Source organism: Drosophila pseudoobscura, chromosome 4 (assembly GCF_009870125.1).
Source record: "Drosophila pseudoobscura strain MV-25-SWS-2005 chromosome 4, UCI_Dpse_MV25, whole genome shotgun sequence".
In the NCBI taxonomy this organism is placed as follows: Eukaryota; Metazoa; Arthropoda; class Insecta; order Diptera; family Drosophilidae; genus Drosophila; species Drosophila pseudoobscura.
Genome location: NC_046681.1, coordinates 17,896,002 through 17,923,969, shown reverse-complemented (window position 1 = coordinate 17,923,969; position 27,968 = coordinate 17,896,002). Strand labels below are relative to the sequence as shown.

At 44.9% G+C, this 27,968-nt stretch overlaps 3 protein-coding genes across 5 annotated transcripts in view; 1 reads left to right on the top strand and 2 right to left on the bottom strand.

Moving 5' to 3' along the window:
• The window catches only part of LOC4817281 (uncharacterized), an 88,177-nt gene that overhangs the window by 27,138 nt on the left and 33,071 nt on the right, over positions 1 to 27,968 (bottom strand). Inside the window, exons 6-8 of the mRNA XM_001356275.4 lie at positions 27,723 to 27,952; positions 3,540 to 3,767; positions 2,525 to 2,664 (exon numbers count right to left, since the gene is read on the bottom strand). Of these exons, the coding sequence (XP_001356311.4) occupies positions 2,525 to 2,664; positions 3,540 to 3,767; positions 27,723 to 27,952 (598 nt within the window). The remainder of the gene's footprint in view (positions 1 to 2,524; positions 2,665 to 3,539; positions 3,768 to 27,722; positions 27,953 to 27,968) is intronic.
• LOC4816779 (uncharacterized) lies at positions 238 to 27,729 on the top strand. Of its 3 annotated transcripts, none has more exons than XM_001356272.4 (13): positions 238 to 279; positions 6,850 to 6,947; positions 9,144 to 9,547; positions 10,084 to 10,256; positions 11,243 to 11,308; positions 12,427 to 12,567; positions 12,699 to 12,828; positions 15,381 to 15,517; positions 18,830 to 18,974; positions 21,185 to 21,450; positions 23,506 to 23,625; positions 24,157 to 24,295; positions 27,052 to 27,729. In XM_001356272.4, exons 2-13 carry the CDS (start codon positions 6,884 to 6,886, stop codon positions 27,640 to 27,642), a joined length of 2,376 nt encoding a protein of 791 aa, XP_001356308.4. In that variant the 5' UTR covers positions 238 to 279; positions 6,850 to 6,883; the 3' UTR covers positions 27,643 to 27,729. The 3 variants fall into 3 exon arrangements, with proteins under 3 accessions (XP_001356308.4, XP_033235787.1, XP_033235788.1); XM_033379896.1 differs by lacking the exon at positions 238 to 279 and adding an exon at positions 5,149 to 5,271 and having other exon boundaries at positions 27,052 to 27,642; XM_033379897.1 differs by lacking the exon at positions 238 to 279 and adding an exon at positions 5,310 to 5,328 and having other exon boundaries at positions 27,052 to 27,642.
• LOC117184010 (uncharacterized) lies at positions 24,321 to 25,065 on the bottom strand. Its single transcript, XM_033379898.1, has one exon. The coding sequence runs from the start codon at positions 24,846 to 24,848 to the stop codon at positions 24,447 to 24,449; it is 402 nt and encodes a 133-aa protein (XP_033235789.1). The 5' UTR covers positions 24,849 to 25,065; the 3' UTR covers positions 24,321 to 24,446.

The window sequence follows — 27,968 nt, the reverse complement described above, 5'->3', positions numbered from 1 at the left end:
AAACTTAAAGCAAACTTTGTGGGAAAGTAAAGGTCTCTTTAAAAGGTCAATTGGCTTGTCTGCTTACAAGTTGTTGACTTCTATGGAAACAATCTTAGAAATAACATATCGGTGCAAAAGACGTCAAGACGTTGTATCGTATATTTTCGCGTGCTCTCGTTTATGGAATTAGCGATAGTTTGCCAGGCGGATCATGGATGCTGGAAGTAATATTAAATGTCGAGGCAATCGATTCCGGCTCAGTTTATTCCCGACAGCAGCGTGGCAAGCAAGTTTCCAGTAAGAAAAAGTTTTCAAAAAAAGCTGTGATTAAAAAGTAACGAAACAAAGAAATCAAGTGCTCCTCCTTCACAAGTGAAAACCAAAACCAATCAAGTTAGCCGTGATTCAGGTGGCAAACCCAACCAATCAGGCCCCCGAAGACAGTTAGTGGGTGGCGTGTGGCAGGCAGCTTATTGAATGAGGAATAGTTGGTGGCCCAAAACTAATAATAGCATTAGTACCGCTGTAACACTTAATCAGCAGCACAGTTGGGCCTCGGAATGCCGCTCACTCCAATCTCGACAGGATTAGTGTGGCAATTAATGGCCGAGCCCTGCTGGATGCTATAGATTATTTTACACATGTGTCTTGGCTGCCAGCGAATGGGAGCGCCAAGGCATGTTAATCAAAGCCCGACCCGACCTGGGTAGGTTCCTGATACTCGTAGTTGTGGCTGCTGGCGCCTTGGGAGCTTAGGAAGCGTTAGCGACGTGATTGGAAAATAATTGCATTCATTAAGTAGGTTATGGTTGGGTCTTGGTCTTGCTCTTGGTCCTGCTCTTGGTCTGTGGCCGTTAAACATCTCTTAACTGGGTCAAAATCGGGCGATTGGCAATTCAATAGGTTAACAGTTGAACGCCTCAATTTCGAGCTTTAAGTTTCTCCAATTTGGAAACCCGTACAGTAACGTCCCTCCTTTTATGGAAAATAGCTTCCGTAGGGGTCGAAAATTGTATATAGTAGGGAATATTGTTCCTGGATAATAAATAGCACTGCCCACGTGAAATCAAGCATTCAAAATTCACTTAGTTCCGGTTATTTTAGTACGCAAAAGTTAGGTCATCGGACGGATCTAATGTGTAGTCGTTTGTGTGATGCAAAGTTAGTAAATGTCCAAATGAATGACTTTACTTCACTTCACTTTAGTTAAAATATTTACTAATACTGGCCCCATCGTTGGGGAAACATGTGTTTGCGGCTTGTATGGCAGTCATTTTTTACACATCAATGCGCCTAAGTCGGTCTGGGAGAGCAGCTTGGCCCTGCCACGTGTGGAACTCTTGTTGCACACACACACACAGACACAGGAATGTGTATGGGTATGTGTAGGGGTATGGGGGTATGCGTATGCATAAAAGTAATCATAAGTTCGGGCTACGACTGAGTCGAGGAATGTGATATTGGAGAGGCAGACTGCTCCCAAGAAAGGGTCAGATTGTTCTACCAGAAGCATTCGTTTTGGAGTACTTCCAAAATAGATTAGGATATCGATTGGCAGGGTTTATTTTATTTATTTGAAAGAATACGGTTGAGCACACAATGATTTGTTTTCTAATAAACAAAAATAGTTACCTCCAGGTGAAGATTTTTGTTGGCTGAGCTCCAAATACAATGCACGGATGTTTGGTTGTGTTTTCCAAGTATTAAAATGTTGTTGAATAAGGAACTATGAATTAACTTGGTTAAAGCCATTTCCCGCTCCATTCTAATGACGTCCCATTACACAGTTGTGCCTTGTGGTGGGGCTGCGGCTGCATGTCACATTGTCGGGGAGACATGTTTCGTAGTGGAGCCTGAAGGAGTGGCTAAAGCCAGACTCCTGACAACCCCTGCCAAGTGGTCCAAGTAACAGCCCCTCGTTAGTCACGGCCATATGCTTTTTATGTAATTCACCCCCGCACACAGTACATACTACACAGATACGCAGCCCATACGAGGAGGCGCTCTCCCAAGCAAACTGAAACTGTTGGCCCCCACCAGAGTATCGCACCATGCCACTCGTGAATGTTGGCTACACATGTGCTCCAACTGCCTCACACTGTTGGATTTATGATCAATCATTCGGCTGGGCTTACTGCGGTTAGGTTTCGTTTCGTCCTGGTCTACGCTTTGGCTGGCCTCCGTCTACTTCTGACAAATCTTTATCTTCGGCTTCGCTTATTTATCCTTTTTGGCCGTTTCATTTTTATTTTTCGAGGCATTTTTATGTCATGTTTATTGATGTGTAAAAGTCATAAAGTCAAATTGAACACTTGTGCATCCCCAGCGATCTCTGCCCTCCCGTGTGTGACATTGGCTGGCTACCAGCTTTTCCTTATTTTCATTTTACTCGTATACTATTTTATTAAAATTCGGAATCAACAGAAACGGATTTAAGGCGTTCAACTGGTCAATGTTTATAGTATTTTGAGCCGGGGCACTGACCCCCTGGGGATGTACATATGTGATAAGCAGCTGGGACCATCTACGAGTATCTACTTACCTCGTTGCCTTGCTGGCATTCACCGCGGCTCCGTCTTTGAACCACTGGAATTGCATGCGGGATGAGCCCTGGGCGGTGCAGGATATGATGAACTCGCTGTCCTCGCGCACGCTTCCTTGCGGTTGATTGACGCTCAGATCCTGCAATGGAGGGACAACGCATGGACAGCAGTCGGACAATGTTACACTAATTAGACATCGAACAGTCGGGATATGGCGGTTGAGGTGTGGTTTTCGAGTTGGGGTTTGGTGCTGGGGGTTTGGGGTTTGGGGCTGGGATCGGTCCAGGCTGGCTCGCTGTTCTTGCTGGTCACCGCCTGAGGTTTGTCGGCTTGTTCGTCAGGTTAATGCAACTTAATTGCAGGACTCCTGATGAGGCCAATTGTTCGCTCATGCAAGCCGCAATTAATAAATAATTATTTTCGTTGTTCGGGCCGAGTGTCAAGTGCCACACTGTTGACATATTTATGTACGGATATACGCATATTTATTAACACGGCACTTTGCTACACGGGCTATTACTGTTGTTGTTTCCATTGGCGACTCGTTTGTTTCAACACGTGCCTCAATAGTTCATAAATTATTGTTTAATACATATCGGAAATGGAAAGAGTGCCATCTATGTAATGCGCGTACAAGTATATTTATTACGCTTTTAATAGCCAGCCTTCCTGTCTCCGATACGTATTAATAAAAGCACCATTCGGAAAAAATCAATGATGGAATGATGGAATGCCTCCAATTGATTGATGTTCTCCGAGTGCAAAGTGAAAAAGTGCCAGCGACAAATTAAATATGTATATTTATTCCACAGAGTCGGAACATTTCAATAGATAAAGTGTAATGAAAGGCTTTAAAAAGGACTGCCTGTGCTGCATTTAAGCGAATATTCTTGATCTCATTGTTATTTTTGCTTTCAAACTAAATTCTGGCAGGCCAAATTGGGCCAATTGTGCAATAAAGAACTGGATTAATGAGTTTTGCTGGATTTTTTCTCTGTTTTTCTCGCTACTCACCAGCAAATTCAACGGCGGATTCTCGTCGAAATGATGAAAATTGGCAACCAATGTAAAGTTTCCGATTCTTCCACGCTCCACCATTCGGGTAATTGCCTCCCGAATGCGCTGCGAGTCACCTTTGACCCCAAAGAAGTGAAAAGTCATGTCCAAGCGATCGGTGGAGTTCGAAATCAGTTCAAGATCGCTGATTTTGGTAATATTGAAGTTGCGCAAGACACGACCAAGCTGTAAAATAAGGAACAAATATACGGAGATTACATATACGGCTTACTCTTTATCCTTTGATAAAACACAAGAACTTCGAAAAGTGTGCCCACAATAAAACCCTTTAATGTCCATCTACCTTTTTTTTCCTCATTTTTCTTAGTCTTTTCCCACCTTAACCTTCGACTCGCTTTTCCACACGACACTTTTTCATAATTTGGAATTAATGGTAAAATATTCCAGCAAATAGTACCTTTGAGCATTAAGCACGCATCAGTGTACAACGTATCCGTGCTAGATATGGATAGCGAGGTCTGTGTGGGGGCTACAGTTGGGGCCCAAGTCACCTGCAGAATCTTACACTGGAGAGCGCTTAAAGCAACCGTAGACCTTCGCCTTTTTTCGGCTTTTTCGGCTGCTCTGCTCTTATCGGACCTGCTTTAAGTTGCGGGCTGGAGCCGAAGCTTTTCTCGCTGAAATTGGCCATAAAAGACATTTTTCTGGTAGAAGTTTGCTTTGTGCCGGGCTTTGTTGCACCCGTGTGTGCCAGGCTGCAGGAATTGACTCGTGGTCGTTTTACTTACGGCTTATCCTTGTCTGAAATGATTATGCATTATGCTTAAGCCGTATCCTCCTGCTGGACCCCTACCCATGTCCCAATACGGTGCTCAGACGGTTGGTTTCCCAACTTGTTCTTTGTTTTTTGGCTTTGTGTAAAAATCTGCTTGAATATTCGAATTATTACAGTTTTGGTTTGAATAGAAACAGCCAATTCCCAAGCACCAGAGGGTAGTAATAGTTTTTTCACACTTAAACATTGAGTACCTCGCAAACAATAGTTACACAAGGAAAATCAACGCATTTCGCCTCTATTTTCCGCTACCTACTCATTTAGGACGGGACTATAAGCCCTCGTATAGGGGGGGCACTCATTTTGCAGGGTTTGAACTTTTCGTGAGTCGCAGACATAACCAATTAGCGCTCTTAATTAAGACGGAGAGTACATTGCTACAATAGTGTGGGGAAATGGAGAAATGGGAAAGTGGAAAGTGGAAAAATACTCTGGAAAAGGGGCAAACCGTGAAATCAAAGCTGACAACGAAAGTCTTTCGGCTTTCCTGGGACTTACTTTGAAGTGGACACTATAGGTTGTTTTAGCGAAAACTTATTGGTAGTAATTATGTTCCCTTCTAGCGCCTTTTAGAAAGAGCTCGAAACCTTGGAGTTTCAATTGGCTTTTTGATGGGGGTCGGCGGATGGGGAATGGGGGATTTTTTGCCGCTGCACTTGGAATGCGAAGCTAATGCAATTCTCTCGCCCTAATTAGGGCCCGGTCTGGTACTCATACAAATTAGTGGTGGGCTCCATTGTTGGGGGCACAAAAATAGTGGGATCAACAATGCAAAGCATCAAGTAAAATCCGGCCAGAAGTGGAAAGTAAAGCTCGAAACAGGCCTGGGTCTTCACAAGTGCCTCGTCGTCGTCGTCGTAGTCGTCGTCGCAGGGAAAACTTCACCCGAGTTGTGTAAATATATAGTTACGGAATTAATCAGAAAAGTGCGCACAAAAACGAAGGAAGCGAGTAAGAAAATAAATATTTTCGGTTAATATAAAAGAATTTCCTGTAGCCTTCGTTCGCGTGCACACTTCCGCCCTATTTTCCCTCTACCATTTTTCCATTTTTGTGCTTCTTTCTTTTTTTTTTTAATAAATATGCCGCAAAATGAAAGATGGCAAGTGGTAAGAAAAAAAGTGCAACAGTGAACGTGCTGCAAAGTGGCTTCGGTTGTTTGGCTTGCAAGTTCTTAAGAGGCTTGTGGGGAACGGGTGAATGAGTCGCGTCTGTGGGCTCTGTGCAGCACAGAATAAGGACGGGCACGAGTAGGCCGTTTGTTTGCGACTGCTCTGAAAAGTTTTTTAAGTAAAAGTGTGGCAAAAAAAACAGTTTGTAGAGAAAGCTACTTCCGACATCATCAGAGACTACGCATTAAAATTGTCCACTGGGGCCTGAACTCACTATTCGGCGGAGGTGCATTGCACTCCATCTGCCGCATTCGAAATGAAATGATGCTTTGGTCAAGCAACTTTGATATCCTGCTCCGGTCTGAACCAAGGCAGGCACCACACGGGCCTCGCATCGAAGTAATTTCATTGCAGAGTAAAAATCCCAGCTCCATTAAATCTGAGGCTTATTCGCTTACACTCATGTGCATACGTTCTGGCAGGAAGATCCAGTCTTAAAGCAGGGCAGGGCGCAGCATCAGCACTCAGGCGTCAGTGATATCCTGCGCTCGTTTGCCCTGTTCCTCTATTTAATCGTATTCGCTTCGGTTTTATCTCAACTCTGTGCTAATGGCATTTTAATTTCAAGTAGACGAGAGTCCTGGCTGGGCCAATGTGTATCTTTAAAGGTTTTTTTGTTGTTATTTTTCCCCTGCCGTACATTCGAATATCGACTATTCGCCAAATACTTGAAGAGGCAGGTACATACATATATACTCGTATATGATTGATAAAGGGAAATTACCATTGGGATGGCCAGCGTAGCTGCCGACCCCGTGGAGTCGAGCGAACATGCTATTTTAATTAAGAAATTTTAATTCATCTGCTTCCGAGCCGTAAGCATGCTTCTGTTCTCTGTTCTCCGGCAAGTACGGATCCCTTTAGAAAAATGCAAGCAGGGCTCACTCGCGGCAACTACTAATAATGACCTTCAGCTCGCATTTACGACTACTTACCTCTCCGGAGAGTGGCTTTAACATTAAAAAGTTCAGTCTTGAAAGCGAAAATTTACCTAGACATGCCGGAGAGATGCTTGTGCTGTGACGTGACTGAATATAGTACGGCCCGGAGTAGTCTGGGATAAGGGGCTGCATTTATAGCTGGGAAAGTGTTTCTACTGCTTATGCAAAGCACAGTTATCTGTTTTGAATGCATTCAGGGGTGGCTAAGACGGAGTACACTTCGTTCGACCCTGGCCAAGCAGCCCAGAAAAATTTAAATGAATGTCTCAGTCTCTGGGGGGGAGGGGTGGCAGTCACGGAGACTGCCTCGGAACTCAATTTGCTAACTAAACGGGCCACTTTGGTTTATCCATTCACAGGCTCACCCGTTGACAGGCGTTGACAGGCGACAGGATGCCGGGCGTAGTCTTTCTAATCGTTGTGCCGACGGCAAATTTCGAACGTGAGCTGATTTACGGTAAGTCCGGGGACCGAACAGCGAAATTGAATAAGCGCTTGTGCCTAATTAAATACAAAGTTGCAATTTTGTTTACACGAACCTGTAACATTCACCTAGGCGCTGGTAACCGCAAAATCTGCCGAGCGGCCCCCAACCCATGCTCATAGTGATCCGTTACCACATCCCCAGCCCCAGCCACATCCCCACCCACGCCCACGCCCACTCCCACGCCCACATCTACCTGTATGCATTGGGCTTAGCGCGTAATTACGTTGTTTAGTGGCGTTATTAATTATTTTATGACATCGTAAAAGTGTTTCAGCAACTGAAAGCATTCCATGAATGTTGCATGAACACCCATCAGACACACACGGACGTAAACACAGGGCCGTAGATTTGTTTTGTTTCGCATTTTCGGTGTGCTGGCACAGTTTGCGGCTATCTACCAAGAATCCTTGTAGAAAGCCGACTTTACGAGGGCATGCCAAGAGTGGGAAGCACACGCTGCCGCCAGAAAATGTAATATTAAAATTGAATTAGCCACGAAGAAATTGCACGGAGAATTTCGAACTGAACAGGCTGAACAGATAGAAAAGTTTGGGCCTAGAAACAGAAGCCACAAGGTAATATTGGGTGGGGGCTGGGCTGCCAATTTTTTAATCGTTCTTCCTGGATATATACCGAAAAATTATTGTTAATTAACAAAATTCCCAACGCTACATTTTAGCAAACAATTTATCATAATCAAAGGCGATAACAAAAAAAAATGGATATAATAAAAGGCCGCACCACATGGAAACGCGAGTCTGGCGTCTTGGGAAATCTGACACGAAAAAAGGCGATGACAGGAACGAACATGTAGGAGTCAATTTTTGGCAAGAGCATTAATCAAACATTTATTTAAATACAAAACAACAGCCGGGCCATCGCCATCGCCATCAAAGAAAATCATCATTAATTTAGTTTGTCACTATGGCAGCGCCCAGGCTGATAATGACAATGAAGGAGCAGGGGGGCAGGGGAGCAGGGGGGCATGTGGGCATGTTAGGCGTGAACAAAGTTTCTACAAGTCCTGGAAAGAACAAAACAAGTACCTCAAGTATAAAGCCTAAAGAATTGCCATGCCAAAAAACTTGAAATAAAAACCTGAAAAGTATAGACAAGTAAGTAAAGAATAGATGTTGTCCTTGGCGACGTCTTAAAGTGTGTCAAATAATGAAGATGGAAAGAGGAGAGCGACACATTTAAGTGGAATCAGTGTAGAGCAGGGCTCAAAGGTGTCAGACATAAATCACAGATTCTTCAATGCCACAGCTATCCAAGTTTAACGAATCTTTGGCCGGATCTGGCCATTCAATGCCACTAACCGACCCAGGGTCCCAGAAATAGGCAATGCAGAGCCACTTGGGTTATGGTCAGGTATTGGCTGGCCGGGGCCAAGGATGGCAAATTTGCTGACTCTTGGAACTTTGCCCACCAGAGAAACTATGCGAAACAAATTCAGACCTACACCCGGCACCGCTTGCGGCGGGGCGGGTCGTGAGTCCTGGCTTCTGGCTTCTGGCCTAAGCGCATTTAAGCTTTATTTCGGCATTTGTCAATGTGGCGGGATTTATATTACATGTCGATGTCTGGCTGGCTGTCCCCCCCTCCCCCTCCCCTCGTCTGTGCCTGCTCGTTGGCATAATAAATTGTGATCCTTTGTATGGTTTTTATATAGACTTTGATTTGATTTTTCGCCTGCCATTGCCACTGCCACTTTATTTATTTATTTATGTAGGTACAAATGTAGCTCAAGTGGAGCTTAGTGGAGACCCATGCGGCATGGGCGTGTTTATTTTCCGACTTTAATTTGAACAAAGGTTGGTCGAGCACAAAATACCCGTTTAATTGTATAATAACAATGATTATTTGTTATTGGTAGCGTGGCATTTAATTAGCGTAATTTGCAGCAAAAATGAGCTTAGCGGTCGAAATGCCGCACATCGTTGTCCGTTGTAAGCCAAATATTTATTAAACGCATAACTGGATATCCAAATATCAGAGAAATGCACGCTAATTATAATATAAATAGTTAAATGGCAATAAATAAACTGAAAGAAAAACTATAGCCTGCGAATGCTGGACCTTCGTGTATTTTATAATCCTTCTTAATAGTGCATCAGCTTGAATTTATGTACATGTCCACATCACCTTTTCATTAACCATTTCCAGGCACTTCAAATAAAGCTAACACCGAGACTTCTGCCGGGACTATTGGTAGCCATGGAAACCAACCTGTGGTCGGCTCGGGCGGACCAGGAGGGGCTGGTGGCGGTGGCGGTGGCGGGGGAGGTGGCAACAATAATCTGAACATCAATCTTCCGGAGAATAACAACACAATACTACGACTCGAAGTTGAATTACGTGACAAGAATGTGCCCAAGTATCGACGCGGTGTGGTCGGTGGGCGTGGTGGTGGAGGTGGCCGTGGCGGTGGTCCAGGAGCTGGACGTGTCGGTGTTGCCGGTCGACCAGAAGCAGAGGGGCCTAAGCGTGCTGCAGGAGCCCTAGGAGGTGACACAACTGCGACAACTGCGTCGCTGGACAGACGTAATTTAGTGGTGCCGCTTGAAAAGGTAAGTCGTTCTCTGGGCAGCCACAAGTACCACACCCTCCTCCCTTTCGGCCATGCTATCGACCAGAAGGTACGGTCAAGTGCGCCAAAGCTTTATGTTTCCCCAAGCACTTAAAGTTGATTTTCGTGTGCGTTGTGCGGCAAGAGTTTGATTTCAACTGCGACTGTGTCTTCTGGGCCCGGACTGTTGCTTTGTGAATGCACTTAACGAGACAGAACGTGACTCGAGCGCATTGCATACTTTTGCGAAGCGCCAGTAACGTCTGTTACCCAGATGTTATCTTGTGGTGGATTATACTGATGAATGGGGTGGCCTCTAAGCCCCGGCCAAGGATTGATGAATGCAACACTTGGGACAGACAGACAGACAGACAGAGAGCCTTCGAGCAAGGCCGAGATAAATCAACAGTCGCCAAGCCATTAAATCAAATTCTGTCCAGCCCAGCCCCAGCGGATCCCCAGCGATCCAATTAAATGCAAAAGTTGTAAGTCGGTGGAATGCTCCGCGCTAAGCTGTTGCTTGTCTTTCTTTCGCAGGTACTTGAGGAGTTACTTGTCAAGCTTGAAATTGAGCACGTTACTTGGACAACAAGCAAAAAAGGTTATTTTCATCACGTCGTTTTTCCGCTGCAAGCCGGCGACGCCTGCGAGACTACTCTGCACTGTCTCACGGAACTGGGCATTGGCACTAAATTGAATTCCAGTGTCAGGTAAGTTGAGACTTGAGACATTGAGGGGGACAGGGGGACAGCGGGACGCAGCGCTAAACGTGCCGGGAAAGCCAAGAACTCGTAGGTCGCTCCACACTTTGCCGTGCAACAGCTGGTCGACCCCTGGCCTCGTTCAGGCCCTGTCTCTTGGTTTTAATAAAAATGCAATAAAATGCAGAAAGATGAGAACCCACGGCTTAGTGGGGGATCAGTTGCCTCAGTACTTTCCTGAAGTGTTGTGCATTGCCATATTATGATTGCTTGTAGGCTTCTAGGTAATACTACCGATAAAACCGATACTTCTTGGCAACAGCTGGACTGTTGTACGTCCCGCAGAAGTCTCAAACTTAAAAGTGTGATTGCTGTATAAGTTACATCTTATTTTAAATAAACTTGGCTTAAGCAGTTCCCCTTTCAACAGCACCGTACCGGACACTAGGCCTTGAAGAAATGCTCCCAAGTAATTAGATTAAGAAAAATACAAGAGAAGTCGAAGTTAAGCAGAACAATGAACTGCACTAAGTGGGACTTTAAGTAAATTAAAGACGAACAGACAAAGGCCAAAGGGCAAAGGGCAAGAAAGAGCATGCAGAAACAAAGGCACTAACAAAAGCTGCAGGAGCAACAATACACTGTGGGATGCTGCAGGAGAAGGGACGATAAGTAGGTGTGATAATCATTTAATAGCATTAAGCAGGAGGGATTAAAGTGCAGTCGAAGGTGTGACCAGTTGCCAAAGGAAGTCGAAGACATTTAAGAAGAATAAGATTCAAGGAGCAGATGTTTTTCAAGCCTTCGGGCGGAGTAGCTAGACAATGTAAAGTGTTATCTGATAAATACCCTTGTGCGCACAAATCTAATTCAAATGGAAGATACACTGTAACGTATACAGTAGTGCAGTACTGAACTATTAACCCATAAACATGTGTTACTTATTTGTTTCACTATTGCCATGGACTGAAATCTATATCGTTCATCCGTTGCAGCGTTCTGCCGTGCAGCGTTAGTTATGATGCCATCACAGATCCGTCCAACATGCGGGATGACTACAGGTAAGTGCATACATCTGCATCTACATGTGCATGTGCATGTGCATGTGCATTGTGCTCGCGAGTATTGTGTTTCTCCGGCATGGCATTGTACGGCGTGCAGTCGTTTGTCAGGGCGGACGAGTCGTTGGCAGTGAAGTGTCTTTTGTCAGGGGCTCCCTGCCGCAGCTGTCGCTCTGTGGAAAACTAATTTCAGGTGTTCTCCTACGTGTCAAAGGCGTCAGTCATTTCATTAACTTTCACTGGCAGTCGCAGTCGCAGTCGCAGTCGAGTCTTAGTTTCGAGTCTCACTTTCAACGTCATCCTTTGTCCGTCTGGCTATTAGAAACGTGACATTTGCCTCTTTCACGTTGGCATCTCTTTTTGGCTCGTCTAGCCGGAAGACCCCCACAGACCCGCCGCGAAGAAGGCCATAGGCCTTGGCTCACGCCCAAGTTTATTACTCTTCTGGGTTAGACTTACGAGCTATTTGGGACAAGTATTGTCACAGAATTCGGAGTCTAGTCGTCGTGTCGGAAAGTGAAAATGCCAAAATTTGCATATGAAAGCTGGTCTGGGTTGATGGGGTTATGACTCTGGCCCTAGACAAGGGTTAAATGCATCCAGCTGGTGGGGCGTACAATTTATTTGCTTGCTCTTGTCCTTATTCGAAATGACAAAGCCGACAGTAAAGACATATACACACGGTGACTTCCTGCCAAGTAATTGTCACAGACCTGGACTTGGAATGCCTGTGTGCATACATGATGAGCTTGTAATTGGGGTTAGCGTGTGCTCGAGCTGAGTTTTGTTCGTGGGCGATGATTTGGCCAATGTTACGGTTGAATAATTACACCCAGGCTGAGTAGGCAAGGACTCCCTGAAGATACTGAATCATATGCGCCGGTGATGAGGCGCCAAGCTCCTGGAAATCAAGGAATTTCAGCCAAAAGCAACCATGTTTCGGCTTACTCTTCAGCCCCCAATAAAAGGGCATTGCGCCAATTACACAGCTGGAGCACATTTTTATCCCACTTGGTGTTTTCACATTAGAAACATCTTACGAGTATCCCGCCATTACCACAGTTTATTTTATGGCGGCGCTTATTTATTTGAGTTTTTATGTTCTCTGCCGTTTACAGCGACGATGCCGAGGACGTCTCGAAGTGGAACACTTTTGTGGAATCAATTAAATCGAAATTAACCGTAAAACAGGTGGTGGACGGCGTACGGGCCGGGGGCTCCCTGTCCTTTGACTATCTGCTGCTAATTGTTACCGCCGAGTAAGTACGGCCAAAGAGCTCAAGAAAAAGTTGGCGAAACAAGTTGGAAAATTACATTTACAACTCCGTAGTAAAACCTCATTTCTCTGACCTCTAACCTCCAACCTCCAAACTCTGTTTTGTGCTTTTAGCTCTCTGGCCGCCCTCGGACTGGTCGAGAATAATGCACCAAATATTGTTGCGGCCATGTTGGTCTCGCCGCTTATGGGGCCCGTAATGTCGATAACATTCGGTGCAATTATCTCCGACAAGGAGCTAATGGTAAGTGCTATATTCTTGCCACCATTCGCGCCACATAGCGGTTGTGAGTTTTACTGTGTTACCGCCACAAAAAAGCTGGGCAAAAACAAATCCAGAATATAACACCTTGGGGAAAAATAGAGAAACCGGAAACGGTAGATGAAGGGAGTTGCCCAAAAGCCCATTTCGAATCGCTTTTCAAATGGAATTGTCAACACTTTTTCGCGACTCTTCGACTGGGTCTACATACATATGTGATACTTTTGAGTGATTTATGAGCAAATGACATTTGAAAAATAATAAAAATTGCATTGCAAATTGCGTTGAGAGTCGTCGGTCCAATGGCAATCCGTCCTCCGTGCCAGCTGTCAAAATTCCCATACACCCAACCCCACCGAAATATGCGCCAGAGAGGGTCGGACGAGTGTATTTGGGTTATTCCAGTCAAATGCATAGCGACATAACGGCACAGCGCTTGATGTTTCGCAAATTTGCATCGCTTTTGTGGTAAATGGTAAAGTTGTTGAATTGTTTATTGGCAGCGTTGGCTCGAAGAGGGTGGAGCCGTATGAAATATTCAAATGTTCTGCGAAATTTGGATACAAACAAAAATCGCTATCCAAAAATCGATGTATGTATGTAAATACACTTTTTATTTTAATTATAAAAGAGCGCTTTGAAATCCACAAATAGGGTCTCTTTATTATTACAAATGAAAGAACTTTATAAAGCAATATTACACCCAAGTTTTCCTGCTCAGAATTATACCAAGATAGAAACACCACCAACAGCAGATCTTTCTTGTGTATAACTTAAGTTAAGCTTCTTAAAAGTAAAGAACGCAGCTCTTAGCAACACATTTAGCTCACGGCGAATAAAACTCAAGTTGAACCGCATTCTAACAGCACCTTATGGTCCGCTTTCTAACACCACCTTATGGTCGAGCTGCTCTTAAAATTGTCATAATTGTCACGAACAGAAACAGCAACTATCTTGCTTTCACAGAGCATACTCCTTCTTGAAGTTTTGTTAAATCAAAAGCGGATTTCGCTTCATGAAATTAAAAGACTGGTCTTAAGGTTCAAAATAAAAGCAGACAAATTTCGGACACATTTAAACAAATACAAGAAGGGGAAGCCTACAGCAAATAGACAAAATAAAAAGGTAAATATATTCGTCTGCTTCCAGTTCTAATGAAGAGGCGACGGAGCCAGTCTGCCTTGGACTGTACCTATCCCACGGGCAACTTGTTGTCGGCTCGGTGTCTGCTGACACCATTTTTAGCAGCACACTCAGCCAGCCTTACCCCGTATACCCCCCGTGCCATGTACACCCGTGGCCAGGTGTCTTGCGGCTGTTGACATCTGCGTACTTCAATTAAAATTTAATTGAAATACATACATATGTCTGTGTACATCCTTTTTGCCGCCTTCCTTTCATAAGGGAGCTCAAGTTGCGGCAGCATAATCTTTTGCTAAAACGATAGGGTGCCTCAAGCACGAAACTTAAAGCGCGAATAACTGATCCTATATAGTACAACTTTCGAAGAATATACTTGGAGTTAGACTGAAATGCTGAATACTTTACAGATTCACAAATACATTTTCCTGGGTATCGGACAAACAATTTAGTTTATACTTTAAGACCTGAAACACCGCCCTGGATGGATGAACCCCACACCAATCCTGTGGCTTGTTTTTATTTCATCACAAAATATTTCAACTTTAAAAAACATCAATGAAAAATATTTAATAGACACAAGCAACATTCAAATTATCCCCCGCGTGCAGGGAAAAAATATCTCACACAAAAATTCCCATTACAGAAGATGAAAAGGTGAAAAAATATTCAAAATTGATGGCAGCTATTAAAAATAATTGATACAGACAAAACGTTAACGGCATACCATAGCCGTCGAATAGTGAAAACGAGTTGGTTTCACAAATGTTTATGGTCCAAGGTATTGAATGTTATTGAATAGCAATTTTTGTAAATATTTGCATGTCATTTAAAGTTGAAAGGCAGATTTGTGTGTAATTTGTTTGCGCATTACGCAAACCCAAACGCAAATACATACTAGAGCAAACAATAAAGCGGAAATTAGTAGAGCGTTTTAGCCCAACTTTAATGCTAGTTTGTTAAACTTTAAAGTGCATTTACTTGAAGGGACACTGGTTTGTCTTCAACTAGTTAGTCCCTTGCTTAAAGCCTGTGTACCACTTACTTTATATGCGTCACAGATGTGTTTGACTGGCGAATGTGGGGAATATGCCAGATATGCCAGTGTAGGGTCGGGTAGTGGGTGGTGGGTAGTGGGTGGTGGGTTTGGCATACTAAGACGACATCATGTGGCTGACATTAGAGCATTTTTCCTTTGTGTGTGCAGCTGCCAACAACAGTTTTGCAGTTGCGTAGCTGCAAATTTGGGTTAACATGTCACGAATCCACTCGCAGTTTCTTGGCGCTTCAAAGTATGCAATATTATCGCTTAAAGTGTCGCTCTCTGGCGTCTTTTGGCATTTAACTTACTGTCTCACCCTCACCCGCCCGTCCCTCCTCTTCTCTCATTTCAGCGCGTTGGCTTCCTCTCCCTCGGACTGGGCATGTTCATCTCCCTGCTTTTCGGCTTCGTTTTTGGTCTTATTCTGGGCACCACCGAAATGCCTTGGGGTCAAAATTCCGATTGGCCCACGGAGGAAATGCGCGGCAGGTAAGGCAATGGTAAGCAACGTTAAACAAGCCCCAAATCAGACCCAATCAAGCCGAACAATTACGGTCGATTGTCGAAAATACCTCACGTTCGCAACAATTCACCATGAACAATAAATTAATTCCGTTTATTTGGTCATCGACGGATTGGATTCGATTGGATTGGGTATAATCAAATCTGAATGACATTTTCTGAAGTTGCGGTTGCCAATGCCATTCAAATTCCAATTTGTTTTCGATGTAGAATTTAATTTAGAGATATTCATGATTTGCAATTCCATATTCTATCTTTGAACTCACAAATACTCGTATGTCAGAGGCCAAAACGACGAGCCGGCCATATGTTCGATTCCAGCAAGGAATACGCACATATGTACGCGTGTGTATTTGAAACATAAGCATCCTTTTTGTACACGCTTCATATTCCAATGAATAACACACAATTTCCATTTGAAAATCGAACAATTTACATGACTTAAATGACTAAATGTTTAGTGAAAATGTCTGATATGAAATCATGTTTAAAATCATAAAAGATATTACCCGTAGCCTTTTGGCAGTCGGCAGTAATGGGGAAAAACCATTAAGAATATTAATTAAGTCTAATTACCAAGAGTCATTCATTTCCCAGTGACAAGAAATTCGACTCCCTTGAATCCCTTAAAGAAAATTCGAAATCCATTAAATATGTTAATTATCTAGTGTCGCAAGAAGCTTAGATTTTGGTACTGCTTTAAGTCATTGGTAAGTCTATGGGTGAAAATCTAACAAATTACTTGCAAATAAGTCAAATAATCTAAGACCCAGGAGTAATGTGAGGCGTGTGCTCGTTAAAAGGGGCTCCAGCCGGCAGTGCGCGGCAGTGCGAGGATTTCTGAAACAATCTTTTCCCCCATCCTTGTACCCATCCCCATCTCTCCCGTCACTTTAGTCTATATATATGAGCACACATTTATTACGGCATCGTTTTTTGTCGAAGAAATCTTTAAGTTGCCACGCGCCGTCTGTGTAAATCTGTTCCAGCAGTGGGCACAAAATAGGCTTAGGGACGCGCACGCCCCGTAACAGCAGCGGCAGCAGCAGCAGCGGCAGTGGCAGCAGCAGCAGCAGCAGCGGCAGCGACTAGAGCAATAAATTAAGCTCAGCCACAGAATTCGCCGGAAGTTGCGTGAAATGAATGTGTGTCGGCAATTGTGTTAATTGCACAAAATAAATTGTTAAAATAATAATACACAATACACAATGTGGCAGAGGCTCGGTTGAGCCTGACATCTAAATGTACTCGCACATAGATACATACATCCATCCGACATGCAAGTGTATTAGGCATCTGTATCTATGTATAATTAAGTGCCGTGCTCTGGGCTGGGGCTTTATTGTTGGCCAAGTCCCACCCAACGAGCCCACTGACTACCCACGTCTTCATCATAATAATAGGTAGACATAATGAATTCTTCCAGATTGCGTGTGCCTATGGCGGGCATGCAATCAAATTGAATTTCTTGTGGTCATTCTTCTCCGACCCATTGTTGGCGTGCACTCAACTCAATAATGGTGTCACGTGGCGCGTGCAGATAGAGCCTTGTCATTGCGGACCATCGGATTAGCGACGTTCATTTGTCAGCCACCTCATTGATGATGGAAAAACTCTATTGGTTGATAGGGAATTTGCTCTGGAGGACGAGACTCTTAAGTGGTTGCGTTAGCAGAGGTTTCTCCAGTTCCAGTATTAATTAGATTCTTAGACTTAAATGTCAATACTTCATAGAACATTTAACCAAGTGCTAGTACTCTCAATGAGCGAAGTTTTCTGGTACAGGTGTTATTTCAATTAGGCAGATTGCACCCACCTCCCTCCCATACACATGTGTCCAGACCCAAAAACATAAATAACAACACCGAAATGAATTAAATATATACTGCTTTCGGAGTGGGACGTCCTCACTGTTGCAGTTGTCGGCGAGCAAAAATTATCAGTGCAAATATCGTCATGGCAAAGTATCTGACAGATACGGATCGTCGAGTCTGCAGCAACCAGGAATAAAATGTGTGCACAAGTATGTGCATGTAAAATATGGAACTGAATGTCTGTTTGTTCTACTTACGTTCTTTATTTAATTCATAATGGAGTTAACTTAAATGAGAATTTAAAGCAGCCCTGTTTTGGCCCTTTTTTAGTTGCATGCACCCACTACTCATTGAAATAGAAAGATGTACGAGAAATCTAGGTACATATTACTCGTATGTATGTATGTACCTACAGCATCATTTGAAGCACTTTTCAACACGCGACCCTAACTCACAGAAAACAATTGAAGCCCTGATTTGCCCTCATTTGCATTACTTTCAATGCACGTATTTCAACCATAAACAATTTGCAGAAACAAATGTATATGCCCAGCCTAATGCTCGGGCATAAAAAGTTAAATACTTATACAGCTCATACTCTAGCATTCATAAATTAAACCCACACCTACGGCGACCCAGCAGAGCAAAGTCAAAGCGCCATTAATCAAGAAAAGTTGCTCCAAGGTAAAAAATATTCCGAATTTTCGTATAGGCAAACCAAGGGTACAAATGGGGCGAATGAATCAAAGCCGAGAGGGGCGTGGCACAGCCAACAATACCCTTTTGTTTGATTTAGGACACGCGTGACTCTCCCTCGAGTCTATAGAATATATTGTATATAAATGGACTCTGTTCGAATAAGGGCTATAAAATAAACCAAGACAAAAGTACTGTACGTAAGAGCATACCCCCAGAAAGGGTATAGAATCGCGTCGCAATGAAAAGTTTGCCAACATTTCTCGCCATTAAACGACTGTGACTCCCGACTCCTGACTCGACAAGCCGTGGGCGACCAGGTTGGTTGGCGGAAGTGATAACAAAGCCGCTGACACTTGACAAACTTGCGCGAGTGTCAAAAAATCTTTGCGCAATGAGAGAAGGTATAAAAAGTCACCGTCACCTGGCGACAGAGAAATGGCTGACCCCTGCCGCGACAAGGGGCATGGGGCAAGGGGCAAGGGGCAGGGCAGATAAGCAGCGTCAGCGTCAGCGACAGCGACAGTCGTCGGTTGTTGGCCAAACATTCATCTAAATGTGACTTAATTTGCAGTTACCTCCGGCGGCCCAGTGCCTATCCAACAAGGGGGGACAAAGGGGCGACAAACAGATGTAGCATTTACTGGAGAGGGTGGACATTTGTCATTTGCCTTCTGTTGTATTTTTAATTAATTTTCATATTTCGTTTTTGCTCTTTCGTTAGCCATTTTACAGTTGGTTTTTCAATAATTTCTCTTTCGATTCACAGGGGCAATGTGCGCGCCTTGTGGATGGGCGTTCTGTGGGCGTTAACATCTGGCACCGGCGTGGCCGTGGCCCTGCTGCAGGGCTCTGCGGGCCCATTGATCGGTGTTGCCATTTCGGCCTCGCTGCTGCCCCCAGTTGTCAATTGCGTGAGTACCCACTTATCTGTGTATGTGTGTGTGTGTGTGTGGGTGTGTGCCGGTATTTACTCATTCAAGTGCAAAATGTAATCTTTGTCTGAAGTAAGCTTAATTGGTAAGCCGATACCTGATGCTAGCAAAAGGCTTTTACGGCATGCATATAATGAGAGAAATCCATACAAATATTATGACGGAAAAGCGTTTATTGAAGATGTCTTCCGTGACCTTGAATTGTCTTCTTCGTAGAAGGCTTTTGTTTTTGTTAGGCGCTACTAAGAGGGTATTAAAATCAATTAACATTTCAACATTATGATCATAATTTAAAGAAAAAAAAAGCTCTTACTTCTAGGCATTTGAGAAAATTCTGCTATGAGACTCAAGCTAAATTCATACCGAAAGAACGACAGAACGAAAACGTTCTCTATTTATTACATCCAAGTTCATACCAATAATTCAAGTGTTGCAACAATTCGCCCTGGAAACTGCAGTGTTGTTGCAAGGACTAAGGGCGGCTAAGTTGACAGAACGGACCTAGAGGCCGGACCACGATTGGTATCGGGAAAACGCAAACGAGAGTTGGAGAAGTTTAGCTATGGCATTTTTTGTGGAACCCTTGAAGCGAACTTCGCCATAAATTAGGCCGAAATACAATTTGCTGATTAATCTGAAGTGCATTGCCCAAAAACTTTTCCCCATAAATCTGTCCGGCCGCAGGAGTTTGAGCGGAGGCCACTCCGGACCGGTTCTCAGCTGTTTTCCTACTTTGTGTGGCGTAGCCGCAACGAGTGCATAAATTTCGACCCAATTTTCAAGTGCGAATTGTGAATCCAAGCCATGAAGCCTGTTTCCCAACTGAAAGCGGATGTTGCGTAAAATTATAAAGCGGGCACACACACTGCAAAAGGGGCAGAAGGCAGAATCCAGAAGCCAGCAGAAGGCTCCGAAGGGAAACGCATACAAAAACTTGCACATAGGAAACGGCAGACCAAGTGCCACACAAACAAACAAACTTGCCAGCAACGCCGCTTGCTGACATTTATCAATGCTGACAGAAAGACAAAGGCGCGGCTGGAAGGCGGAGGCCACAAGCATGACAAAATGATGCAAAAGCCAAATTATGGACACTGGGTAATGGCTAATGGAGGCGAGAGACGCAAGTCCCAGTCCCGAACTTTAACCGGCTAAAACAATGGCGCCGAAATCGCTTAATCATGGCGGCCACTGCGGTCGAGCATGTGTGCAAGTGCCGCCTCTCCACCTCCTCCTCCTGCTCCTCCTCCTCCCATCTACATGTGTATGGCCTGCATAAATCAGTGGCACGCACTGAAGCTGTTCGTTGTTGCTTTGTTGCTTTTCTCCACGTTGGTTTTTATTATTTTATTCTTACACACAAAGCGTGTTACAATTAATTGCTATTTCGTCTGGCCCTAAGGCAATAGCCTGGCCAACGGGGCGTATGAGTAATTTCTTTATTGGCACGCTGAAGAGTGCGTTGTGTGATTTATGAAAAAAAAAGCGACCGGCACCCATTCCAAGAATTGCAATTGACAATTTTAGTTTATTAAATTTGCGACCAATTTTCTCTCGAAATGAACTACGAACTTCAGTTTTTCTTTTCGGGAGAATTCACGGTTCCTACTTTCAAATCCAAGCACGCAATAATTCACAGAGTAATGGTCATAAATTCGAATAATAACGAAAACAGAAAGTAAGTCGAGGAAAAGAAATGCCCTCTGCTCGCAGACAAATGGAAAAACAAACACACATCCGTATAGGAGTCTATGTATGTGTGTATGTGTGTGTGTGTGTGTGTACATGGGAGGCACGCACTTCCGGACTTGCCGAGCAGTGTGCTGAGTCATTATAATTTATAATAGCAAAGAAGAGAACGAAGGGAATACTCGTAGAAGAATAACAGAACGAGCAGAAAATGCGACAATGAAGTTTTATCTGCGTCGCGTCGCCCACACATACTGAAAAGTTATAACAATTCAAGGCCGGCCGGCAGGCAGTCACACTACTTTGTATGCCAAAGGCAGGCGATACCCCCCCACTCGGAACTAAGCACGCGGCGACCTTCTGACCCCGAAAGCAGACGCGCCAGTCCAACCACATGTGACCGGCCACGAGAGCAGCGACGGCCATGACTAACTTCAAAGTCACACTCCTGCCCATTCGTCTGACTTTCCTCTCTCCTCTTCTCTTCTCTTGCCTTGCAGGGTCTGTTTTGGTCGCTGGCCTGCATTTGGCTTATATATCCGGAGAAGCACATGAGTATTCCGCACTTGAAGAACGAGCCAATGAACTCGACCAGCGCGTATCCCTTCCTCTACACCAGCTACTTGCCCACCGAGTTCCTGATCAATGGCATTGTGTCCGCTTGCCTGACTATTGTGAATGTGATTTGCATATTTATCACCGCCATAATAGTACTGAAGATTAAAGAAGTATCCGCACCGTATACTGCTAGTCCGGACTTAAAGCGGTGAGTAGATACATACATAGTTTATATAGTATTTATACCCCCCCACCGATTTAATACATTATATTTTTCGAAAACGATATTAAGTCGTACAGCCCTTTGGTAAATTGTATACATTCCTCTGAGTAAGGGAAAATTAAAAATCTGCCCTGTATTTAATGATGGAGGAGCAATTACTTTTACGCTTATCATTTCCGTTATGTGCGCTTGGCCAGCCTTCCATTTGGTAGTGTAATTAATAATGCCAACAGACGCAGACAAATATCAGCCACAAGGTTCTCCAGTTTCCCATTCATTGGCCTGCGCTCCTTCGGGGTTTGTCTTCGTGGTCGATCATACGTACGAGTATCCCCCCATACGTATGCTTTATATGCAAATTGTACACAATCCTTAGCACTGACATTGACTTTAACTTAATCAGGTCTGAACTGATGAATCTCAGTTTGTTTATTGGTTTGCTCAATCTTAGATTAAGGCCCACAACGGGCAAACACAGTGCCCGCAGACGACACGTGTGTGCAATGCGGCCAACTAGCTGGGGAAATTAACTTGTATTGTCTGACACTTCAGCAGGCTGCACGTTTAAATCAATAAAACGCTGGAGCTCAACAGAGTGTCGGAAAAGCGATTCGTACTCAGACACAGCCAGTGTGCAAGTATATTGGATTGCGTTGTTGCTGGCCTCTTAGCGAAAACGATTTGTTAGAAACGTCTTCCGAATTGTATCCAACATTCACCAGCCAGCGCTGCGCGCTGCTTGGCTTCCTGAGCAAGTGCTTCCTTCAAAATATGATGTATCGCATAATTAACTCACTTATTCCATGTTTTTCCCCAGTCGGCCACTGCCGAGTGGTCTAGGCAATCTTAATGAAAATGAATGCCCTCCATTTCTGGGCGAAATGACAAATGGGAGGGAACCTTAGCTTCAGTCTCAGCCCGGCCCTCTCGGCAGTCCTAGAGGCCAGACATATGGCTGGCCGTAACGACCTTTAATTTTCGAAAGTGCCGCTCGAGATAACTTTAAGCGAGGGCTAAGCCTTCTTCTGCCCCCAGTTGTCAGCGTACTTCTGCCACCATAAACTGACCGCGAAAGAGTGTACCATTTTATTACATTGCACATACAGTCGTACGAGTACGAGTATGTACCCGTTTGTAGGACACATGTAAAAACATTCTGTGTCCATGTCAACGTTTATTTAAGCACGCACACGCTCTGCAGCCTCGTTGCGGGTTGTTTGTATAGCTTTTAGAAATTGTGTATGCGGAATTCATACTCTTGCTAAGGATATGTTTATTTTGGCCAGAAGCCTGCGAACACCAACGCGATATTGGCGATATTGGCTATTGAGAGCGTAGAGTAGGTCGAGATCAGATTGCTATATAATCCAGCCCTCATAGCATCTATTGGCTAGAACGTGCATTTGTGTAAATTTGCTAGAGCCATCCGTTCCCGATGGTTTTGTCTGTTTGTTTTTCTGCACTTTGTCCAATACTTGCATGCCCTGGCGGGTCCCGGGCAGCGACCCTTTTCAAATAAAAGGAAGCAGTACGAAGGACAGTCTGAGTGGAAGGACAGGGAGCTCGAGGACCACCCCCCCAGCATATGCCAAGCCATGCCAGACGGTCTAGTTTTCGTTCCGCAGGCTGTTGCATTACGCATAAAGTGCATGATTTCATATTTATTTGTAGTTATTCAGTTTGCCCGGCTTTGGCGAATTGGTTTTGTTTTCGTTGCTGAGGTTCTTTCTCCTTTGACAGCGGTTTATGGTTGCGAATTTCCTTTCTCTTCCAATTCAAAATGATTTTTATGCGGTTTCTCTCGGACACATTCTTGTGCCACCACAAATGGGGGCCGTGGCTGCTGCCGAGCGGCACGCCAATAGCCTGAAGGATATTTCCTATAATAGGAAAAGTTCAGATGAGCTCAACTGAAAAGTTTTTGTAGAAGTTATCGAAAATATTATATAAAATTGGGGCCCAAACGATCTTCGTTACGTTTATGTATATGTGTAATTCATTTCATTTAACTATTCTGTAAAATATTCTCGTTTGCAACAGATTCTGGGAGACCGATCTTCGCACTGTGCGCAAGACGAATCGCTCCACAATGCGGCACACCTTCTCCCGTGCTCGTGGCAGTGTGGCAGGAGCCGCTAGGGGGATGGACAAGCTATTTGGGTGAGTGGTAAACATAGATAAGAGAACACTCCTTGCAGCAGGACGCCCTTTAGTCAATTTTTAAGTGCCGCCTACATTTGCGCTCTGTATGAGTACTTGAGTGGCAATGTCCTGGGGCAAGGCAATTTACTCCACACATTTGTCATGGCAAATGCTTGAAAGGAATTTGGAAAGGTAAATAATGAAAGTATTTATGTCAGGGCAGGGAAATGCAAAAACAGCGAACAAGAGAAGCTGTGCAAAAATATGTATCGCATAATTGAAATCATTTCGCAGTATTTATGGCGTGCCTTGGCTATAGGAGCCCACAAAAGGTAACAAATGGTGGTAGAATATGTTCATAATTTGGGAAATTAACTCAATAACAGATTTAGAGGCTGCGACAGCTCGATACCAATTTGATTGAAAAGGAACATTTCAGACATTTTTTTTAGATTTTAAAAGCCACTAAATAGCAGACACATAGGCAGCTCATTATAAGTAAATAGAACGATGGAATAACACTTGTTTCCGACCTCCCCTATGTCGCAGGACCGGCCACTATCAAGGACTGGAAGAACGCGATGTCCAAATGGATAATGCCCTGGAGCGTGCCTTAGCCCAGGCCGAGAACGATGCCACATTCAAGAAGGTCAAGCGGATGAGTTATTCCAGCAATGCGGCTGGTGAGGTGAGTCCTGTACCAGCTCAGAATATTGTTTTCACTTGGGTTTTCCAAAGTTTATTTAAGAATTGCGCAATTTAGTCTTAATTTAAGAGGATGTTTGTTTTCTGCATGTCCCATGTCGTTGGCGGTGTACGTGATTCCGTTCTGAGGTAATTTAGCCGGTTGTGGTTCTCCTCCTGCGCCTTGTTTTTCGGTTGCGCCTCCGCCTCTGCTTGCCCCGCTTGATTCTCCGCCTGTACTTGACGACCGTCTTCTTTTTTTTGTTGGTGCTTGTGGAGGTTGTAGATGCAACCGTTGTCGTGTCAGCGGTGGCAGAGGCAGCGGTTGTCTCAGCGCCAGCGCCGGCGGCTGCCGTAGTCTCTTCGGCGGCCACTGTCGTGACTTCAGCCGCTACCGTGGTGGTTGCCACGCACTCGGCGTTGGTTGTGTCGACGGTGCAGTCGATGCAGGCCGCATCCGTGGGATCGGCCTCACAGGTGACGGCCGCCCCAAGAGGCAGACTTGCTACGCAGAGGGCCACGAGCACACAGCTCAGGATCGCCGTTGTCTTCCTCATCTTGCTGGAGATTCGCAAGTGGCGAATGATAATCTTTTCCCCCTGGATGCGACCTTTTATATTCGATTTCGATTCGCAAGTTTGCACAGCAGTTTACGACTTCCCTTTGCAATTTATTGGCACTCAGTTATGTCAGAAGGTGGGCCTAGTTAACACAAGACCAAATATTTGCCAGCCTATTATTCATCAATAGCTCGATGGCCAAATTTCTCTATAAGGCACCAGATTCAGTAGTATTGATTCAGTTGATACACATAGTATCTGGTTCGCCTTCCATCTATCAATATATGCAAATACAAATGCCGAACACACCTGTTTATGTTTGTCCAATCTTCTGTCTTGCCTCTCGGAAAAACATTGCCCGTATAGTAGTCGTCGTGTCGTTTGTATGGTTCCTATTGAATTTGATGAAATTATAGTTAAACCAATGCTAGCTGACAGATGCCATATGCCCTCAAGAGCGATAGGAAGTGTCTGGAAATGGCATTTGATGGCTCAGACCTCTTCAATCCTGGCCCAGGCAAGTGGCGCTCCGACGAGCAGTATTTAAGCTTAATTGCTGACAATTATTTGGCGAAGTGGTATCCAAGCAAAAACAGGGAGAGAAGGAAGTTGACCTCAAAGTTGAACCCAAAATGAGCAAAAACATGTCCAGAATGTCCACGTTCTTGGGTGGGTCATAAATCCACGCAGTTTGCAGCTACGGGTTTTCGGGAAAGGGTAGGGAGGGTTGTGGAGGAGCAACAACTCAAGATCACTGAGTGGCTGAAAGGCATATGCGGGACTTCTTCTCGTCGCTGGTCAAAATTAGAGAAAGAAAAACCACTAATTGCAGATCTAATCGGAAAAGTTTCATTTGTATATTCTCACCTTTTCGCTAATGATGGAAAAATTTGCATGCCACAAGCCCGAATCCGGGATTATAGGGCCAGGGCCAGTTGGTTGTTGCTATGTCTGGAAAAAGTTTCTTAATTTCCTGTTTAAGAGTGGGCGTGGCAGGCAGGCAGGCGCTTCAATTAAAACTCGCCGCCAAGAAGCGTTCAAAAGCCATCCAAGCGTCGATTGCCACAAATCAACTTCTACATTAATTCATTTCGGAGCAGGCGGATGGAGCTCGAAAGAGGAAGATGTGAGCAGACGGAGCCGCGGCGAGGATGGCCCTTGAGTGGATGGCAGACTGACATGCTCTAAATATTTCGAGAGACAGGCTACAAAATACCCGAGCGAAATGCGAATTGCAAAACCAACTTGCGGAGCCTGCGACAACGCCCTCGAAACCCGCCGGCCCTCTCGACAGCTTGTAATCAGTTTAAAGTGAGTCCCGGCCACTAAAACTCAATTAACCCCATTTGAATGGAGCACGAGGCAATTGAAAAAACACAGAAACATAAAGCAGAAACGAAAACGAAAATGAAAACGAAAACGAATAACGAATAACGAAACGAAGAGTGAGCAAATCAAGGCAAAAGATTAAAAACGGAAATGGTTGGCCATTGAGTATGCCACGTTAAGAGGCCGCTCCTGGCGCTCCTGGCACTCCTGGCCCTCCTGGCCCTCCTGGCCCTCCTGGCACTCCTGGCGCGGCATGGCATAGGAGAAGTGAGGGCTAAAGGTTGGCAGCATTTTTCACTTAAAACCGCATTGATACTCAATTACCAGGTCGGCACTCTGCTCGGCTCCGGCTTGGACAAAACAAACGGCGGATGCGCAACACAGGAAAACGGAAGCACTTTGCAACGGAAATGAAACATCAATTAAAGTCGCACACCGAGCAGCTCCAAGCGGGCGCCCTTTCCTGAGAAGAGCCGGCGCCCTGACAGACCTGCCAGACCTGCCAGCCTTCGCTTCCGAAAATATATTGCTTTTCTTCCATTGCAAGTACCATTGCCAGTGCCAGTGCACAAAAGAGAAAGGCAGGGAGAAAAGGCAGTGCTCTGGCGTGCTCGTGCGCTTGTTCACACAAGGCCACAAGGCCCAAGGGCATAATTCGTTAGTTTTTATTGCTTAATTGTAATTTCTCATATGAATACCAGAAAGTTTAATTGGTTGCGTTGAAGTATTAGTGGGCCTAGCAATTACTTATTGAACAATTAGCAAACTGCAGCAGTTTCTTAATAATAGGTAAATTAAATTATAATCTAAGTAAGCCTAAAGGTTGTATAGCCTAAGAGCCATAGTAATATCTGTATTTTTTTGTTTGTAGCTCACGGAACGTCTGGCAAAGATAGCCGGCCTCAACAGAGTCAAAGCAGATGGGGACCCCGTGCAAACCAATTCGAGCAGCCTGGCTGGAAGCCGGATGAACTCGATCCCCAACTCCCAACTAAACGTCGATCTAAAGGTGCTGGACAAGCTCGTGAGCAGTCTGCTGGAGCAGCATTCTGCTGGCAGTAAGTCCGCGGAGTCTGGCACCCGTACTCCGCCCCTTCAGCGGCTGGCCTCCAAGAAGTTGAATCGCTGGCGTCCCTTGTCCCGATCGGCCCACAACTATACACGTGGCGAAGGCAGCGATAACATTGGAGGCAGCTTCACGCAGCTGCTGGAGCGCACCGAGGCGCAGACAGCCTTGGCCCAGCACGCACCCAACATGCCGACCATCATGGAGAGCAGCGCCGGAAGCCCCACGCCGAACAATGCGCAGCAGCAGGCCTCCCACCACCCGTGGACCTCCTCGCTGGACGGCACACCGGGCGCAGTGCGTAACGTTCTCCACAACATCGGCCAGGCTGCCTCTGCGGCCACTAGGCGCGAGGGCGACGATCAACTAAATTTGACGAACAATTATGTGGAATAGTGGAGTGGATGCTTTCTCCTTGCTTAAAGCTAACTTAAGCCAAGCACACATTTTCATAGTCATGTTTGCACTCATCTCACCTGTCGTTCCATGACACCCGACAGCTGCTCCCTCTCAGCATACCGATAATATCCTGTTAGATTTGCCCCGAGTCGCATCGTCACTTCGTAACGAGTCTTCCCGCTGCGTGCCGAACTGGGGTTGCTTCTCTCGACAGAGTAGCTCCGACCGGAACTGGGACTGGCGCCGATGTAGCTGTCAAAGTTGCAGGCACTATGACAATCGATGGAACTCGCATTAACAGTGCATCCTAGAAAGAAACGGCA